The sequence below is a fragment of the Crocuta crocuta genome, unplaced genomic scaffold (genome assembly GCF_008692635.1).
Source record: "Crocuta crocuta isolate KB4526 unplaced genomic scaffold, BGI_CrCroc_1.0 scaffold271, whole genome shotgun sequence".
Classification (NCBI taxonomy): Eukaryota; Metazoa; Chordata; class Mammalia; order Carnivora; family Hyaenidae; genus Crocuta; species Crocuta crocuta.
Window position 1 is genome coordinate 6709009 of NW_027527824.1, and position 20887 is coordinate 6729895.

The following is a 20887-nucleotide window of genomic DNA, read 5'->3' on the forward strand; positions in this document are numbered from 1 at the left end:
ATAGCTACAAAGTTGAAGTAAGTCACATTTCCATCAACTGATGAATGGATAAATAAAATGTGGTATATCCATACAATGAATATTATCCTGTGGTAAAAAGGACGAAGTGCTGATATAAACTACAGCATGGATAAACCTGGAAGACATTGTTACATAAAAGAAGCTGGACACTAAAACCACATGTATGAGTCCGTTTATTTGAAATGTCCAGAAAAGGCACATCTGTAGAGACAGAAAGTCAGTTCATGGTTACCACAGGACAGGGGTGTGGAGAAGGAAGACTAACTGCTTATTGGTAGAGGGTTTCTGTTTGGGGTAATGGAAATATTCTAGAATTAGATAGTGGTGATGATTGCCCAACGTAGTGAATATATTGAAGCCACCAAAGCATACACTTTGTTTGTTTGTTTGGGGGGGGGTGCAGAGAGAGAGAGACAGACAGACAGACAGACAGAATCTCAAGCAGGATCTGTAGTGCAAGTGCAGAGCCCAACATGGGGCTCAAACTCACGAACTGTGAGATCATGACCTGAGCTGAAACCAAGAGTCAGACATTTGACTGAGCCACCAATGTGCCCCCAAATTGTACACTTTTTAAAATAGTTAATTTTATGTCATGCTAATTATATTTCAATTTCTAAGAAGTTTTTTTTTTTTTACAAATAAAAATGCTTAGACTACCAGCTGGTACATAGTGAGCTCTCACTGGCAGCTGTCATTATTGAAGACTTGTAACGTTTCAGGTTCGTCTCTGCAATGCACCCGGCTAAATGTGCCGATGTGCCCCGGTCCCTCACATCAGTCTATGGGAATTAGGCTTTGGGTAACTGAAGAAAGCATGTTGATGCTCATGCTGCTTGCTATGCCCTGTATACCAAAGTCCTTTGTCTCCGACCTAGAGGGTCTCATGTCTTTGCCAGCATTCATGCATCTGTGGCATATTAACTTGTTAAATTCTGGTCAAATCTTAGATCCCGTCAGTACTTGACAAAGTCCAAGGGGGCATTTTGTTTTGTTTTGTTTAAATATAAGACTTGATCTTAGGGTGAAGTTAAGGAGACAGTAGTGAGCAAGATGACTTTGACTATAATCAGTGTGGGAAAGAAAACCGGCACTGCTAGGTCCATGAGTAATAGGAGGTGCTTGATCTGTGAACACAGTTACCAGGGATTGGCTCTGCCCAGAGACAGTGGAAGAAGGACATATGTGGCCGTAGGTGTTTTTTTACGTAGAAGAATATGAAGTAAAGTATACTGCCCACCTTCTGTCTAATTTTCTGCCTGAAGTAGGAGGCCAGATCAGCACCTGACAGTTAAAGGTGAAAGGATAGGAACCTAGATGCCTCTGGAGGAGGTGAAATTAGCTGCTCCTGGGAGTGACAGAAGGGAGTGATCAAGGACAGCTAAAAGAGTTGATGAGAGGTCCTAGCAATAGGAAACCATGAACTTGTTCTGTTATACAGGATGGAATGCTTTTTTTCCCTCAGCGGTACTCAACAGCCTGAGGATAAATGGGGTAAGAAAGACAGTTGGATCGATCAGTATTGGTGGTTTACAGAACATGTGCAGAAGAAGAGAGACATTTGACAGAAGAGTTGAGGCCACTGACAATAAAATAACTAATGTCTGGGTCATTAGGCTTGGGGTGAAAGGGGGATGAGGGCACATGAGATCAGGATGGATGATATTAAATAGTAGAAACTGAAAAAGCTAGAGGTTTAGATGAAATCGAGAAGGAAGTGTGTTGCGCATAGGGGATCAGAGGGATCAAAGTCTAAAATTGCACTGCTCGATACAGCAACCGCTGGCCACATGTTGCTATTGTGTGTTTGAAATGTAGGTAGTACCACTGAGGAAGTGAATTTTGAATGTGATATACTTTATATGTAAAACTAAAAACTTAAGGCAGTGTGCCAGGAGTTTTAGGCTGGCTGAGAGAGTTAGCTAATTACAAAGTTAGAGCATAGTCTCCAAGACCACCCTCACTTTGACACTAACTGCAAGTTTGGAAATTTCCCAAAACCACCCTTACCTTTGATGATTTGCTATAAAGACTCATAGAATTCACTGAAAGCCATTATATTCACTGTTGCAGTCTACTACAGGGAAAGGATACCAGTTAAAATCAGCTAGGAGAAGAAGCATAGAGTCCATGAGCAGTACCAAACACAGAGCTTTTGTTTTCCTCTCCCTGTGGAATCAGGATGTATAGTGTCCTGGTACTGATGTGGGACAGTATGCACTGAGGACTGCGTATAAGGAAGCTGACCTGAGTTTCTGTGTTCAGAGTTTTGTAGGCATAGTTGATTGATTGCCCATATGCTTCATCTCACCAGGTCATCTGGTATTGCGTGACCCAAAAACTCACACCCTCAATCACATTGTTGGTATTCCTAGTGTGGCCAGCCTCTACTCTAAGACTGGATGAGTATGACCACTTCCATGTTAAATCATGTTGTTAGATTGTCTGGCACGAACCAAGCCCCATAGGCAAGCAACGATGCTCCCGTCACATAACATGCCAGAGGCTCTGAGATGACCTCTCAGAAGCCAAGGGAAAAGGCCAGATCTTCACATGGGGCAGGGCCTGTTTCTTTATGACACACAGTGTAAAATACCTTTTCATTAAACACAGCTCTTGTTTTGGCAAAATTATATTGCACTTTAGACTATAGACAATTTAATGTCTGAAATGGGGTAGACTGTCAAGTACACACTGGAATTTGAAGTAGCATCGCATTGCTAATATTTATGCTGATGTTGTAGTGATTGGGTTGGGATTGGTGTATTGGGTTGAATAAAATATAAAACTTTCAAAATGAATGATACTTTTTGCTTTTGAGTGTGACTACTAGAAAATCTTAAATTATATTAAAATGGCTCACCTTTTGTTTCTGTTCAACATTGCTGACCTAGAAGGTTATGTTAAGAGAGAGGGGAGTATACTATTGAAGTTTAAAATTTCAAAGGTATGGGGCACCTGGGTGGCTCAGTCGGTTAAGCGTCCGACTTCAGCTCAGGTCATGATCTCATGGTTTGTGGCTTCGAGCCCCGCATTGGGCTCTGTGCTGACAGCTAGCTCAGAGCCTAGAGCCTGTTTCTGATTCCGTGTCTCCCCCTCTCTCTGACCCTCCCCTGCTCATGCTGTCTCTCTCTCAAAAATAAATAAAACATTTAAAAAATTAAAAATAAAATAAAATTTCAAAGGTAGGAAAACATCAAGCAAAGGCAAGTTCAAGATGTGGCCAGAGGAACAGTTGCTGAACTTTGATGGGGTTACAGGTCACTGGAGGTAAAGAAGGTTCAAGGAGTCATGAGGCTAAATTGTCAAATAGATTATCCTCATGGCTGTTGATATTTCTAAAGTAACTGGGAGACTGGGTGGAGCAGTAGACTGATGTAGGTTTCAGTGTCTTTAATACATGTAGGCAAGAGAAGCAGAAAGGGGTTTACCAGATACCCCAGCATATACATGGGCAGATACCCTAGCATATACCTGGGTAGTGTGAAGGTAGCGGGGACTTAGAAAACTTCCTGATTACTTACTTCTTAATTCCTCGTGGAATATTGTCCTTTTATTCCTCTGGAAGCCCATAAAGGTATTTGTGGTCTCAGAACAATCGGTTGAAAGGGGATTTCAGTAGGAAGTGTGAGAACACAAGATACAAAAGCCCAGCTATTCTCCTTTGCCCTTTCGTTACTACTCAGCTTGCATGACCCTTCTCAAATGTCCTACTTTCTGTGAAATCTACCCTGATTTTGCTAAAGAGTTAATTGCCTTTTTCCTTCTTCTTTTGAACACACCTCCACTATAAAACTGTTTCTAGTAAGTTTTCCTTCCTTCCTTCCTTCCTTCCTTCCTTCCTTCCTTCCTTCCTTCCTTCCTTCCTTCTCTCTCTCTTTCTTTCTTTCTTTCTTTCTTTCTTTCTTTCTTTCTTTCTTTCTTTCTTTCTTTCATGTGTGTGCATGTGTGTGTGTGTTTCTGTGTCTGTCACTTGCTGACACTAAATTCGGTAGTTTAAACAATAAATAGTCTCTTAATTTGTCACCTTTCCTTTGGTGGTTCTTCGGCCAGATCCTACTCATTTTCCTGACATCTAAATTTTGGAATACTCTTTGGCCCAGTCCTCAGACCTCATTTCTTTTCTATGCCCATCTACTCCCTAGTTGCTTTTGTATGACTCATTAAACTTTTGGCTCCTGAATTTTAAGTCTCCAGCCGGCCCTGTCCTCTGAACTCTAGGTTTATATATCCAAATGTTTACTTGACACAAGATGTCCAATAGACCTCTCAGCCTTGCCTTATGCAAACTGATGTCCATTTCCCAACTTTCTCTTCTCAGCCATCTTCCCCATCTCAATAATGGCAACTCCATTCATCCAGGCGCTGGCATCAAAAGCTTCTAGAGAGTCACACTTAATTTTCCCTTGCTCACACTTCATGCCAAAACTATCAGTAAATCTTGGTGACTCACCCTTCATAATGTATGCTGAGTTCAATCACCATCTTCACCAATACCAACCTGGTCTAGGTCACAGTCATCTGCTAGGATTCCTGTAGCAGCCTTCAACCAGTGTCCCCTGAATCTGCCCTGACTCCACTATTGCAGTGAGAGTGATTCTTTAAAACAGAAAGTGAAATCTTACCAGTCAGCTGCTTCTCTCGTCTTTGCCATCTGTTTGGAAGAAATGCATAGCCCTTTCTGTGGTCTGTGAAACTATATAATCTGGCCTCCAGCCACTTCCCTGACCTCAGCCCTTAGTACTCTCCGTTTCACACTGACATGTCTGTTTTGTTCCTTAAACTCTCTGCTACATGCTCCCTTTAAGTCCTTTATATATTCCATTCCTTCATCCTGAAATATTCTTTTCCCAGATACCTGCATAGCTCACTCTTCCATTTCCTTCAGATCTCTTATCGAATGTTACCTTATTAGAGAGGTCTCTGCTAGCCAGGCTGTCTACAGTCTCCCTTTTCTGCCGGCCCACTGTCCTGTATCTCCTTCCTTCATTTACCTTCCTGATTCTTAACAACAGCTGACATAGATGAGAGTAAAGACTGTACACTTTTGAGCCTTGCTAAATCTCTCACACTTAGAAGAGTGTCTGCAGAGAACACACGCCCAGTAAATATTTCATCCGCTGGATGAACGACTAAGTGAATGAAAGAATGTCACTAGACTGCAGAGTATGGCATTTGAATTGTATGCATGCACGTCACTGCTTCATGCTGGCTCTAACATGGAGTAAGTGAAATTGTTGCATTGTGTTGCAATGAAATATAACCAAGTCAGACATGCAGTTTTCACTTTGTTCCATAGCATGCTTGAGTGAATGAGTTTTTGATGTGGGGAAACACCTTTTTGTTTTCTGGATAGCCACAGAGAAAGATCGTGAAGGTTACAAGTCCCAAGCAATTTAATAGGCTTCCATAAATGGTTATTGAATGAACTCTTATGACTCATGCATGTGATATGTTGAAGTGAGTGTTGTGTACTACTCAGAACTATATTGCTAGGGGCAGCCATGACAGTGTGTGTCTGTTTAATTTTACAAATACAATTGAGAAACTGGTTAGTTTGGCAAACCACTAAACTTATAATTTAAAGCTTCCACAGTATGATTTCTTTAGATAAATATCCCCAAACTTCCTATCTGAGACCATGAAGTCATAAATCCAGCATTTTATCAAGAAAAGTTTCCTGAAAACCAGGCAGAACTCATGGGCATTTATAATAAATTATTAGCAGCAGTTGGTTGAAGTGTGTATGATTTGATATGGACATTCTCGACGCTTTAAAAATAACATTTCCTTAATGGTGCCAGCACATAGGGAACCTAGAACTTCTCTTAACACCATCTATGTATGCTACTGACTGGTTGGGCCCAGAGTGGGAAAGGCTGAATTGCATAACTGTGCATAGCAGACACTGTGATAAGCGTCTCACATACGTTTTCTTGGAGCCTTTGGTTTGTTTGAGAACATGGTCACGTTGATGTGGACACACCGCTACATACTGGGCTTGTGATTTGTTTATGTAACATGTTTTTCCTATTTAATTCTTACAACCTTTGCTATATCTTTACACCTAGAACACTACTTTCCACTAAGTTATTTACTCCCTTTGGCTATAAAAGCTGGCTGTTTTCTCAGGCTTTACTGACAGAAGCAGATAGCTGTACCACTGAGCTTCATGTTATCACTCTGAATTAACACAGCTTCCTTCTGTCTCTTCCCCAATTAATTTCCTATTCATTATTCTTCATTTTTTGGTTTTATTTTCTTAATATCAGCTATGACTTTAGCATTTATGCTTGCAGCCTGCCCAGGATATGTGAGGAAACCACCTGTGTTTAGTGCTTGTAAATGTAGTTTGATGACCTTACTTTATTACTAAACATCTAGCCATAGCTGGGTGATCACCCTGCCAGTTCTACCATCATATGAAAATAAATGCCCCGGAGAGCTATCCAAGTATTCTTCCTGCATTTAATATATACAAGTCCCAAGGGAATATGTTTGCTTGGCTCCTATAGTAATATTTTTCCCAAGGGTTCTCCGAACTGTTTTCCCCCCTAACCTCCTTCAGAAAAAGTAGTTTCTCTGACAAAGTAAAACTGCTAGGAAAATTAAAGGTAGCTTAATCATAATACATAGAAATTTGATTTTATGTAAACAGATTTTTGTCACGTGTTTGGAATTAGTGCATTATATTTCAGTGTGCTTTCAAACTTGGAACTTTTTCAAAGATATTTTCGGGGCTGGTGTGTGTGTGTGTGTGTTTGTGTGAGTGTGTGTGTGTGTGCACGCGCGTGTGTGTGTATGAGAGAGAGACTGAATTTGTTCCCATTTTGTCTTTTTTTTATTTCAAGTTTTTATTTAAATTCTGGTTAGTTAACACATACGGTAAAATTGGTTACAGATGTAGAACCCAGTGATTCATGATTCACATATAACACCCAGTGCTCATCCCAACAAGTGCCCTCCTTAATACCCATCACCCATTTAGCCCATCCCCAACCCACCAACCCTTCTAGCAACCCTCAGTTTGTTCTCTATAGTTAAGAGTCTTTTAAAAAAAATTTTAATGTTTATTTATTATTGAGAGAAAGAGAGCGCACAAGTGGGGGAGGGGCAGAGAGAGAGGGAGGCATAGAATCTGAAGCAGTTCCAGGCTCTGAGCTGTCAGCACAGAGCCTGATGTGGGACTCGAACCCATGGGCTGTGAGATCATGACCTGAGCCAGAGTCAGGTGCTTAACCGACTAAGCCACCCATGTGCCCCAAGAGCCTCTTATGATTTGTTTCCCTCTCTTTTTTCCCCCCTTCCCCTATGTTCATCTGATTTGTTTCTTAAATTCCACGTATGAGTGAAATTGTATGGTATTTGTCTTTCTCTGATTGACTTATTTCACTTAGCATAGTATACTCTAGTTCCATCCATATCATTGCAAATGGCAAGAGTTCATCACTCTTTTTGATGGCTGAGTAATATTCCTGTGTGTGTGTGTGTGTGTGTGTGTGTGTGTGTGTGTGTGTGTAACATTGGCTCTTGATAAAAGCTGCTATAAACATTGGGGTACATATGCTCCTTTGAATCAGTATTTTTGTATCCTTTGAGAAATATCTAGTAGTGCAATTGCTGGGTCATAGGGTAGTTCTATTTTTAACTTTCTGAGGAACCTCCATACTGTTTTCCACAGTGGCTGCACCAGTTTGCATTCCCACCAGCAGTGCAAGAGGGTTCCCCTTTCTCTGCATCCTCACCAACATCTGTTGTTTCCTGTATGGTTAATTATAGCCATTCTGACTAGTGTGAGGTGGTATCTCATTGTAGTTTTGATTTGTATTTCCCTGATGATGAGTGATGTTGACCATCTTTTCACGTGTCTATTAGCCATCTGTATGTCTCCTTTGGAAAAATGTTCGTGTCTTCTACCCATTTCTTAATTGGATTATTTGTGTGTGTGTGTGTGTGTGTGTGTGTGTGTGTGTGTGTGTTGGGTTTTATAAGTTCTTTATAGATTTTGGATACTAACTCTTTATCAGATATGTCATTTGCAAATATCTTCTCCCATTCTGTAGATTGTCTTTTAGTTTTGTTGATTATTTCCTTGGCGGTGCAGAGGCCTATAATACCAGCAAAGAAATTTAATCAGTAATCAAATATCTACCAACAAACAAAAGTCCAGTGCCAGATGGCTTCCCAGGGGAATTCTACCAGACATTTAAAGAAGAGTTAATACCCGTTCCTCTCATACTCTTCCAGAAAATAGATATGGAAGGAAAACTTCCAAATTCATTCTACGAGGTCAGTATTACCTTGATTCCAAAACCAGACAGAGACCCTACTAAAAAGAAGAAGCACAGACCAGTATCCCTCATGAACGAGGATGCAGAAATTCTCAATAAGATACTAATAGATCAAATCCAACAGTACATTAAATAAATTATTCACTTCAGTCAAGTGGGTTATTCCTGGGCTGCAGGGGTAGTTCATTATTCACAAATCAATCAGCGTGATACATCACATTAATGGAAGACAGAATAAAAACCATATGATCCTTTCAATAGATGCAGAAAAAGCCTTTGACAAAATACAGCATCCATTCTTGATAAAACCCTTCAACAAAGTAGGGAGAGATGGAACATACCTCGGCATCCTAAAAGCCATTTACAAAAGATCAGCTAATATCATCCTCAGTGGGGAAAAACTGGGCTTTTTCTCTATGGTCAGGATGTCCACTCTCATTGTTGTTATTTAACCTAGTACTGGAAGGCCTAGCCTCAGCAGGCAGACAAAAAGAAATAAGAGGCATCCCGATCAGTAAGGAGGAAGTCAACCTTTCACTGTTTGCAGACGACATGATACTCTCTGGAAAAACCAAAAGATTCCACCAAAAAATTACAAGAACTGATAAACAAATTCAGCAAAGTTGCAGGATATAAAATCAATGTACAGAAATCTGTTGCACTTCTGAACACCAATAATGAAACAGCAGAAAGAGAAATCAAGGAATTGATCCCATTTACAATTGCACCAAAACTTATATGTAGGAATAAACTTTAACCAAAGAGATAAAAGATCTGTACTCTGAAAACTATAGAACACTTATGAAAGAAATTGAAGAAGACACAAAGAAATGGAAATTTCCAATCCATGCTCATGGATTGGAAGAGAAATTTTGTTAAGATGTCTATACTACCCAAAGCAGTCTACACATTTAATGCAAGGCTAGAACAAATAATCTTAAAATTTGTATGGAACCACAAAAGACCTCAAGTAACCGAAGCAGTCTTGAAAAAGAAAAGCAGAGCTCAAGGCATCCACTTCCAGACTTCAAGCTATATTACAAAGCTGTAATCATCAAGACAGTATGGTACTGACACAAAAGCAGACCAGTGAACAGAATGGAATAGACCAAAAGAACAGAATAAATCAATGGATCAGAATAGAAAACCCAGAAATGGACCCACAACTATATGGTCAGCTCATCTTCAACAAAGCAAGAAAGAATATCCAATGAGAAAATGACAATCCCTTCAACAAATGGTGCTGGGAAAACTGGACAGCAACATGCAGAAGGATGAATCTGGACCACCTTCTTACACCAGATACAAAAATAAACTCCAAGTGGATGAAAGACCTAAATGTGAGACAGGAAATGATCAAAATCCTGGAGGCAGCAATCTCTTTGACCTCGGCCATAGCAACTTCTTACTAGACATGTTTCTGGAGGCAAGGGAAACAAAAGCAAAAATGAACTAATGGGACGTCATCAAGATAAAAAGCCTTTGCACAGCGAAGGAAACAGTTAACAAAACTGTGAGAAGATTGGTCCCATTTTAAAAGCCGTTATGGTGAAATACACATTGCATAGTTTTATCATCATAACCATTTTAAATATACAGTCCGGTATTTATTATGTTCATGTTATTGTGCTTCCATCACCACTGTCCATTTGCAGAACTCTTTTTGTCTCAAAAGCCTGAAAGTCTGTGCCCATTAAACAATAACTTCACATTTATTTCCTGTCCCTTGGCAGCCCCATTCTACATTCTGTCTCTATGAACTTGACTGTTTTAGGTACCTCATACCAGTAGAATCATACAGTGTTTCTCCCTTTGTAACTGGGTTGTTGTACTTTGTATAATGTCCTTGAGGCTCATCCATGTTGTATGTGTCAAAATTTCCTTCCTCTTTAAGGCTGCATAATATTCCCTTGTGTATACAGACCACTTTCTGTTTATCCATTTATCCGCAGATGGATACATGGGTTGTTTCCACCTTTTGGCTATTGGACAGAATGCTGTTATGAACATAGGTATACAAATGATAGATTCTATTCCTAAAAGCTTTTTAATACAAGCATTTTTAAATACATGTAAGAGGGAGGAGGACAGTATAATGAACTCTTATGTGCTCATCATCCAGTTTTGACAGTTAGCAACATTTTGCTGTTTTTGTTTCACCCTTTACCCCAACTTTTTTGGTTAAAAGTATTTCAAAGCAAATTCAAGAAATCACATAATCTCACTCATAAATATTTATTTACTCACAAATACTTAATATTTTGTTATGTGCATATCTAAGGCCTTTAAAAAACTTAACCATAATACCTAATTCAAGGTCACCAATCCTGTCTTTTTCTGTTAGCTCTTGAGACCTATCCAAGAAATTCTCAGTTTCAAATGTTTTGCCATTTTAGAATATATGGTTATAGATTATATGTATTTAAATTCTTTAATGTTTGTATTATTTCTGGAGAGAGACCCAGAGTACGAGTGGGGGAGGGGCAGAGAGTGAGGGAGACCCAGAATCTGAAGGAGGCTCCAGGTTCTGGGCTGTCAGCACATCAGCACAGAGCCTGACGTGGGGCTCGAACTCATTAGCCATGAGATCATGACCTGAGCTGAAGTTGGACACTTAACCAACTGAGCCACCCAGGCGCCCCTAGATTACATATATTTTAGATTCTAGCTCTCCCTTGACATATTCTGTCTTTTCATCCTTTTTGTACATCTTTTTTTTTTTTTAATATTTTATTTATTTCTGAGAGAGAGAGACACAGCGTGAGCAGGGGAGGGTCCGAGAGAGAGGGAGACACAGACTCTGAAACAGGCTCCAGGCTCTGAGCTGGCAGTCAGCACAGAGCCCGACACGGGGCTTGAACCCACAAACTGAGATCATGACCTAAGCGAAAGTTGGACACTCAACCGACTGAGCCACCCAGGCGCCCCTCCTTTTTGTACATCTTGTCCTGTGTTTTCTTTAACATATTAATTGTAGTCATTTTGAAGTCCTTGCCTACTATCTCTGAGTCATCTTTGGTTTTGCTTCTATTGACTTTAATCTCTTGACTATTGGTCACTTTTCCTGCTTCTTCCCATGTTTACTAATTTGTTGTTGTTTGCTCGATATTAAGGGTGACATGTTGTAGAGACTCTGGACTGTGTTCTCTTCTGTAGTGCTGAGTTTCTTCGGGCAGGAAGTTAAATTACATATGGATCAACTTGATCATGTTGAGGGCTGTTTTTAGGCTTTCTTAGGTTGAGTTTATGAGTTTTACTTAGTATTCCCTGTGGCACAGCCCTTACTCCTAGGGTTTTGTCCAATGAGATCTCAACTGAGTGCCTAGAATATTCACAGAGACCTCTCCTTATAAGCTAAATCTGAACTCCAGCATCTGAATGCTGTGTGAAAATGTAAAAATTTCTCTATAGCTTTCATTCTCCCATTAATCTTTTTCTGCCAGGCCTTCCATTGTCTTGCTTTCTGTATGTGCGGTTTGGGAGTTAGCCAAGTACCTGAGTGGAGTTTTTATCCTAATTGGTAGTGCTCCTTCTCTGCTGTCCCGCCGTCCAAATTCTAGCTGCGTTACTAGCCCCTGAGTCCGATCTCTTTCCTCTACCCTAACCTCCTTCTCTTTGCTTGGCCTCTGTCTCCCTAGGTTGTGGTTTGGGGTGAATATGGAGTTTACCTCTAATGCTTTCTTTCTGTGAAGAATCATAATCTTTTACTGGTTATTGTCCATTGTCTTCAAATAGTCCAGCTTCTGTAGATGGTTAAAGTGGGAGAATAAATCCAATATCAGCTACTCTTTCATAATCAAAGCTAAAGTCTACAATACCATTCTTCTATCCAACAACATTTATAGTGTTTTCTTTTAATAAATAAACAGGGCATGGTTAGTTCTCTCCATTTGTCTCAAAACGTCTTATCATAGTTTGCTCAAATCATGATGTAGCAAAATCCATACATCCATTAGTTAACAAGTGTCTCAAATTTGTTATCATTTGTACTGACCCTAACTGTCTCCGGCAGACACACACTTCTTTCTGTGCCATTTATTTGTTGAAGAAACTGGATCAACTTTAAAATTTCCCACATTATGGATTGGGATCCTTATTGTGTCCTTCAGCGTGTTCCTGTAGGTCATGATTTTGTGTGAAGTGGTTTGGTTAGACACAGGCTGATGCAGGGGTGGGGGGGCAGGACTACTTCATCGTCTTTCTCTTGTATCGTGTCAGGAGTTGTGTAACATCTGGTTTCCCCACGGTTAGTGGTGTGTTAAGTTTTATAAAATTCTTAGGAAGTTTCCCATCAGCCCTTGATGTAATGTTTTAGCCACCCTTCTTATTTAGTTGCTCAGACCCATATTTCATTAGAAATTGCAAAATTGTGATTTTCTAATTCTCTCATTCTTTCTGTGTATTTGTAACTCTTCTTCTGTGGAGAACTTTGCCTGTAAACTGTTTAGAAACTGTAGTAAAGGCAAAATAAGCGCTTGGTTCTTTTCCTTTATGAATTGAATTTCAGAATAATGAATTGCTACCCATCAGTCTCCAGTGGTAACCAGAAAAGTTGATTTGATTTATAACATCATTGTGAATTTATGAATTTTAATACATTTGATGTGTTTAGTCATTAGTTATGTCATTTAGTCATGTGTTAGTACATTTGATGTGTTGAGTCATTAGTCCTTCAATGTTTAAATTATTCCACTTGGCCAGTGGGAGCTTCTTTAAGTTGACACCTGTGTCCTCTTGACATGTCCCCAGTAGTCTTCGATAACTTCTTGCTTTTAGGTAACATATCCCAGGCGTACCCTGAATACCTCTCAGCTCAGACCTGGAACCAAACATGTCTCTAGGGGCAGTGGTGTTTTCAAGTGGAAAAGAGCAAGGAGAGACCAGAATCTGTGCCCTAGGGATGCTCAGTACTGCTGTAGGAGAGAAAAGTAAAACATTGTTTGTACTAATAACATTCCAGTTGAAATGTAAGATTTCAGCATTTTAAAGTTCTTGAATATTGTGTATTTATATCTTGTTTCTCTTATACTGAAAATTGTGGTTCCAAATTACTTTGCATAATTACATATTTGATATGAATGAGTGGGCACAATATTGATTCAAAGCAATCACAGTATTATTACAAATACTAAGGAGTCTGGTTCTTTTTGTCCTTAGGATATATGCCATTAAGGCAAAAACACTGTGTTTGTCACTTAAAAAATTACTCTCTGATTGGTTATGTCACAATTTAACTTACAGCTAGGTTCATTTTTTTCAGTTTGGTTTCAAGTTTTATAAATTGCTTTTTCTTCTGTTTGATTCAACTGTGAATTGTTTGATTTATTTAAAACATTACATGTTTCCAAGTTTAAAGCAATAAAACAGAGTACATTCAGTAAAGTCAAGTTTCCATCCCTTTTTCATTCCTCTATAAGTAACCATTTTTAGAAAATTTTTACTTAACATTACTTCTTTTAGAGAACAAACAAATGCACACACATGCATATTTGTATTTTCTCTTCCTTCCTGTAAATAGAGGCACACCATACATATTTTCCTACACCTTGCAGGGATTCATGGATAGAAACTCATGGATGGACCAAGAAACCCTAGTCTAAAAGGGAAGACACACCTGTTAGGAAATAATTGTAATACAGCTGTTCACTAATGTTGTAGAAAGATGTAGAGTAAAGGCCATTAGACACAAATTATGGAGTGTTTTCTTCTAGGGTAGTTGAGTAGGTTAAGAAAAGCTTCAGATAAATAACCTTAGAGCTGCCTTTTAAAGAATGAGCTTGATTTGGAGCCTGTGAATTATAGGAATCAGGGAATAACCTCTGTATTACAAAATTAGCCAGCCCACATTTGCTAGTATATTGGTGTGGCAAGTGAGACACTTGTACTACATAAGAAGTATCTGAGGAACATTCTTTTTTTTTTTTTTTTTTTTTTAATGCAAAGGAGGGGCAGGGAGAGAGGGAGGCACAGAATCAGAAACAGGCTCCAGGCTCTGAGCTGTCAGCACAGAGCCCGACGCGGGGCTCAAACCCTTGGACCGTGAGACCATGACCTGAGCCAAAGTTGGATACTTAACAGACTGAGCCACCCAGGTGCCCCCATATGAACTACTTTAACATTCTTGAAAGGCCTTTTGGAATCTATGGACTCCTGTTTCATAGGCTGCCTGGGCTTGGAGCTTAGTCTAGAAGTATTTTTTTAAGGAGCTACAAGAAAACAAATCCTCCTTTTTACATTAATGTGAAAGAGCGTCATTTGTTTTGAAGACCTAATGTAAACAGTACTTAGTTCACCAACTTTGTTTAGTGGCATAATGAAGAGTTAAAGAAATATGTCTTTATAAAAGTTTATAGTCTTTTCTGTCATTGATGTTTCTTGAGGTAATCTGTAGTTATGAAGCATTGATCATCCTTAGAGGATTCTTTTTTTTTAATGTGGATTTATTTGAGAGAGAGAGGGAGTGAGGGAGAGAGAGAGAAAGTGTAAGCACAAGCAGGGGAAGGGCAGAGAGAGGAAACCCAGAATCCAAAGCATGTTCTAGGCTCTGAGTTGTCAGTGCAGAGCCAGACGCGGGGCTCGAAGTGACAAACTACAAGATCATATAACCTGAGCCAAACTTGGACACTTAGCCAACTGAGCCACCCAGATGCCCCTCTAGAACATTCTTTTGTATGTAGTAAGGAGGCATAGGAAAAAATAGAAATAGTTCTAGTTGAACACTTTAAGAATTAAAGCATATCTTGTGACTGTAAGTGTCTCACGAAGAAATTGTGTTTTCTCAAGACCTTTAAGAAAAAAAAGTTTGATTTACTTGGGATGGACAAAAGAAATAGCGCGCTTTTTGTTTTTATATCTGCAAGAGTACTGAGTACCGAGAAACTGCAAATAATTCTGTATGTCAGTTACAGTGGTAGTCCCAGGAATGTTCACAGGGGATAGAATGAGCTAGGGCTGTACTCCTGTTGTACCCATGTCAGGTTCTGCGTTTGCTCTGTAATTCTGTAAGATTTACTCCGTGGAGGGAGATGGGTGAAGGGCACCTGGAATCTGTCCATACTGTCTTCGTAACTTCCTGTGAATCTGTGATTATTTCAAAATAAAATGCCTTTTAGAAATGTGTTACTCTGGCAGTTGTTTTGAGAGTAGATCACAGGGGCCGGGGGGCTGAATCCAGGATGCTTGTTAGGACCGGTGTGACGGTGTGACGAGCTATTACAATGATCCAGGAGGGAGGTAGCGGCGGCTGGCCAGGCTGCTCACACGGGGCGGGGTGGAGGTGGGCTGAGGGATTGTTGAAGTCTGGGTGTATTTTGAAGGTAGAACTAATAAAATCTGCTGATGGATTGGACATGGGTGTGGGAGGAGAAGGGGTGACAGCAAGGCTTTTGGCCTGGAAGCCTAGGAGCATGAAGAAGAGAGATAGCAGCTCCGGGCACCTGGGGGGCTCAGTCTGTTAAGCATACGACTCTTGATTTCAGCTCAGGTTATGATCTCAGTGTTTGTGAGTTTGAGCCTGGAGTCAGGCTCTGTGCTGATGGTTTGGAGCTTTCTTAGGATTCTCATTCTCTCTCTCTCTCTCTCTCTCCCTCTCTCTCCCTCCCTCTCCCCCTCCCCTTCCCCCCTCTNAAAAAATAAACAATTGCAACTAGAAGCACCAAGCAGTAAGTAAGGTGTAAGGTAGTTGGATTCTTGGCAAGGAAAACAAAGTGACAAACCCTGCCCTGCTGTCTGTGGCAGCCTGGGGCCTGCACGGGTTAGGGACCTGTGATATTCAAGTGAGTGCACTCTTGTTAACCTGCTCCCCAGCAGCTGGTTCTCTTGGCCTGGCCCTGGCTCTTCTGGAAAGGAGCATTTGTTTGATAAACAGGAAGTCGTTTCCATGGGCGTGGAAAGAAGAAATGATAGAAGTGAGTGGCAAGGCAGAGAGCTGGCAGCTGTGATTAGCTGGGACTGGGCTCCTGGCTCTCAGGTAGCCACCTAAGCTCAGTACACAGGCCCCTTCCCCCCATTCTAGCCTGGCCGATTTCTCTATCATGAAAAATGAAGTTCCTGACCTGTTGTTTGACCTGCCATCAGGGTATGTTCATTTTCAGCTAGCGTTTTGGATCAGTTAGAGTCATACACTTAGCAGACAAATGGAGACGCTGTTTATGGTGGAAAAGCAACTTATTTTAAGAAACTTTGGCTCCCCACCACCATCCCATTAGTGGCCTGCCTCTGATGCTCCAGCGAGGCTGGGCGAGGGAAGTTAAGACCGCCTCGTGAGTATTTTTGCTCTTCGAAAGGTTAGAATCTAAATGTACCACAAGATATTTCTTCCTGAGTCAGATTAGGACAAAATTACAAGCAGTGAATTCTGAAGCAGACTTTATACACACACTTGTTCTCATATCTTTAAGCTTCAGAATTCATTTCCTCCACTTCTAAGGGTTCTGCTCCTTGTGAGGTGTATCCATCACCTCGTGTCACTAACGTCCTTCCAGTTTGAGGAAGAGCAGGTCAAAAAGATGAAAGAGGTCCAATGCCACTCGACTTATGGGGATTTAGACTCCTGCCTTTTGATAAGAGCTTGAAACAGGAGACCCATTTTCTCCTTTTAGCTGAGAGTCCCCTCACCCTTGTCTTTGCTGCTATGGTTGGAATGAAGCTATGATAGACAAAAAACTTGAAATTGGCCCCGGAGGTAGACTGGCAGCTAAGTAGACAAGTAGCGAATTGTCAAAGAAGGACCCACAGTGGCAGAGCTGGAGCGTGGCCAGGCTCAGGGCAGGGGGGCAGGGAGCCAGGGGCATGGCTGTCGTGTGGGAAGTTGGGGACTGAAGATGGGGTCATGTGTCGCCCGGTATTTAAGAGAACTAGCTCCCTGAACTGCCTGGAAGAAGCAGAAATGATTGTTCATATGCTCCTTGCCCCTGGTGTTTCTCCCCACACGATGCAGAATGTATTTTACTTTGAATATTGAGTGGGTTCAGGACCCACCTGGTTTCTTCTGCAGTCTGAAGTTACCCCAGTATTCATTCAAGTGCTTTTACTTTGTGGCAAGTCCAGGCCGGGCTGCAGCTCCAGGTTTCTGTGCTGGAAGTTAAACATCATGTGTGAGCTTGCAGAATTTTCGCTGCCCGTCTGTAGGGCACACGCCAACATAAAGCAGCCCTTTGCCCGTGGGCAGCCGAGAGGCAGTTGCAGCAGAGGCTGGAAACCACTGCAGGCTGCTGGCTTCCTGGCACACCCACTAGTCCCTGTGGCTTTACCCTGAAAGGAGACTAGCAGGGAAGGGAGGTGGGGTGGCCATGGCGGTGGTAATAAGATGGGCAAAAATGAAAGCAGGGGCTGAAGTCTGTCTGACATAGAGCCGTTAAGATGGTCCTGGATTGCAGTGCCCCCAAAGCAGAAAAAACTTGAACATCAAGCATAGTCACTAGAAAAAACAACAACTGATGCTCGCAGCCAGCATTTTAGAAAAGTGATTTGTTGATCTTTGTATTCATAACTATAGGGATACCATAGGTGTCTTTTTTGGGAAAATACTGTATACTTTAAGCTTCTTTTACCCAACATGCTATCAAAAATACCTTTTAACCAAACACACGTTAACAGTGATAATTGATGTGTATAATAATTACCTTTAAGCTCTACAGAATCCCATCCCAAAGAACCAAATACTTAGATATCCTCTGTATAGTACTGAGTGGACGTTTTTAAAAACAGCTTTTTAAATATCCTTGAAAGTTAAAGGAATATCACATATGATAACTCTTAATGATAGTAGCACTTTATTCTCAAATACACTAATCTCTCTTTGGCCATAGCATGTAACTGGGTTTATTTCTGTTGAGCAGAGCAAGAGGTGGGGGTGTTGGCAGTGTACATGCTGTGTCCAAGGACGACCCGGGTGTCACTGTGGAGATAAAACAGGACTAGGCTGCATTCCACCAGCTCCTGGCCCGTGTAGCAAATTTGAGAACTATCCAGTCATTTTAGGAAAACAAAGTACTTAGAAAATATAAAGAGTCTTTTTTTTTAAATAAAAGAAAATCACTTATTTTGGAAATCACAAAATTAATCATTCTGTTGAATTTAAGAAGCTCTTTGATGTGTTCTGGTAATTAGTATTTACTGCCAGACGAATGTCTCTTGGGCATTTTAATTAATGGGTGGCTTGGCCAGATGAGCTTCTGATGGTAAACCTTCATAAGAGTTTATTTTTATGTTTCTCAAGAATAGCTGTCTCTTCAAAGCCCTTTAATTAGACAACGTTTAGCAGCTAAAACATATTATTAGAATAATTAGGCCTTGGGTTAAGAGGAATAGGGGTCAGAGGAGCAGGTACTGTTAGAGAATGCCATCTTAAAATAACACGTAGCGTCCCACATGTGATGGATGTCCAGTTCTTTAACAGCTTATGTTAAGTGACTCTCCCCAGTTAGGGACTTGGTGTTGTTTCCGTTCATTTGACAGTTCTCACCAGAAGCATAAATACGTCAGAGTGCGCACTCGTTTATCATTACCTCCAAACCTCTGGAGAAAGTGGTGTTCTAGTTTTTAACCCTCTAAGCTAAAGACTTCCTGTTTCCTTCTTTTTCTACCACATTGGTCATCTTGGCTATAATAAGTGATTGTTTTTGAGGAAAATGCTTCAAAGATCATCCTGATGTACGAGCCACTGATAATACTAACAATTACAATAATTCCATTGAAAGGTCTTTCTTAATAATCTAAGTGATCCTCTAGGACGTTGTTCTTAAAACTACCGTAGCATTGGGTCTCCCAACATGTTATGTTCTTTGTGGTCAGAGCGTAGTTTGAATTATTTGAAAATCTGCTGTGTAGATGGATTGTCATTTGGCTCCCCTTCTTCATGCTCTACCCCATTTCTCATCCTAAGCCCTCGATCGTGGTGATCACTACGAGTGCATATCCTTTATCTCAGATTTCCTCTGTGATGAAGAAAAGATCTATTTGCCTGGTCCTGTGGGTGATCAAGATGGTGCCAAAAACAGTTGGGGAGGATGTTTGAAACTACTATTGTTGACGAACAAACAATAATACGCTCATTCATATTGTCTGATTTTTCACTTTCCCGCTATCTCAGGATGCTTATGATGGCCAATGTGTCCTTTTCCCACCTCAATTGGTTAGTTTAAGGATAGTGCTAATGAAACTATTGGAAATTTTAAATAGAGCAAGCTGTATTGCCAGTGTTCTGATCCCATCAGCTGTTACAATGTGGATATGTTTTTAGTTAGATGAAGAGATGGGGTTGAGGATTCATTGGTTCAGAATAAACCTACGGCCACTATTAGAGAAAAGTACTTAATTGCATTGGTACTGGTAATTTGTAATTAATCGTATTGGCTGTGGGTCAACCAATTCATTTTTAAATATCAAAGATAGTTTGATTTATAGTATTACAAAGTATATCACATGTAAAATCTTTTGCTGTATGTTAGCCACATAGCTAATGAAATCCTTTTCATTGAAAGTGGTAGAAACTGCCTTTATTTTCAATTGATGTTATCTGTAAAAACTAATAACAGGTTAAGAAATACTTGAAAAGCACAATAAATGCAGATGAAAGATACTGGTGTATATTTATGCATTCCAGAATACAGTCACCAAGTAAGTTCATTTTTATGTTAAACTCTAAAACTTTGAGAAAGTAGAAGAGATACTAGCATCGATGGGCTCCTATAGAAAGCCGTTTTGCCCCTTGGCAGTGACTAACTTCTGTCTACTCTTACCCCAAATGATTGATTATCGTGATTCTGCTCTTTACTCACTCTTTAGCACAGGAAATATTGCTGATTCTTATCTTCATGTATATGTTAGCTGTGTGTATGTAATCTTCTGCAGTGGAGGTAAGAAAAAGGAGGTGTTGAATGTTACAATTTTCCAAAAATACCACTAAAACCCTCAGAACTCTTTTTTTTTTCTTACGGTAGATCATATGTATTCTTATGCATACTTATATATACTTAAAAAACGATTTGGGTACTGCTTGCTGATGGGTTTTTATAGGTACACACTAGAGCCACAAATGTTGCCATTTGTTTGTTTCACTTCTTCAACTGTTCATGTGGTGCTTCCCCCTCCCCCATCCCTCCTGGGGTCTACCTTTTGAAAGGATACCAGAGTGCAAAATGGGAACTGACTTGTGTTCTTCTTCACCACAGACCACCTGGTGGCCCATGGCAGAATGGCAGAGAAGGAGGCCCGTCGGAAGTTCAAACAGATTGTGGCAGCTGTCTATTTTTGTCACTGTCGGAACATTGTTCATCGTGATCTAAAAGCTGAAAATTTGCTTCTGGATGCCAATCTGAATATTAAAATAGCAGGTGAGAAGTGTGTTTAGGATGTGAAATAGGAACAAAAGAGCTTTTCCTTCAAGATTCTTAAACCAGGGACTGTCTATCTCCATCTATTCAGAAAGATGTGATGTGGAAATAAAAGGTGTGTGTGTGTGTGGCTTGAGAATTGATAAGTTTTCAAAATACATTTATGTTATTTTTCATGTAGTATTAGATGGAACTAGGCTGGGGAGAAAGAAGGAAAAGAGTGATATTTAGCATTCTCTT

General features: G+C 40.3%; 1 protein-coding gene across 12 annotated transcripts in view; it reads left to right on the forward strand.

Moving 5' to 3' along the window:
- The window catches only part of SIK3 (SIK family kinase 3), a 243066-nt gene that overhangs the window by 144401 nt on the left and 77778 nt on the right, over positions 1–20887 (forward strand). For all 12 annotated transcript variants that reach the window (XM_077777598.1, XM_077777606.1, XM_077777614.1 and 9 more), the window contains one exon: positions 20486–20647. In XM_077777598.1, the coding sequence (XP_077633724.1) occupies positions 20486–20647 (162 nt within the window). The remainder of the gene's footprint in view (positions 1–20485; positions 20648–20887) is intronic.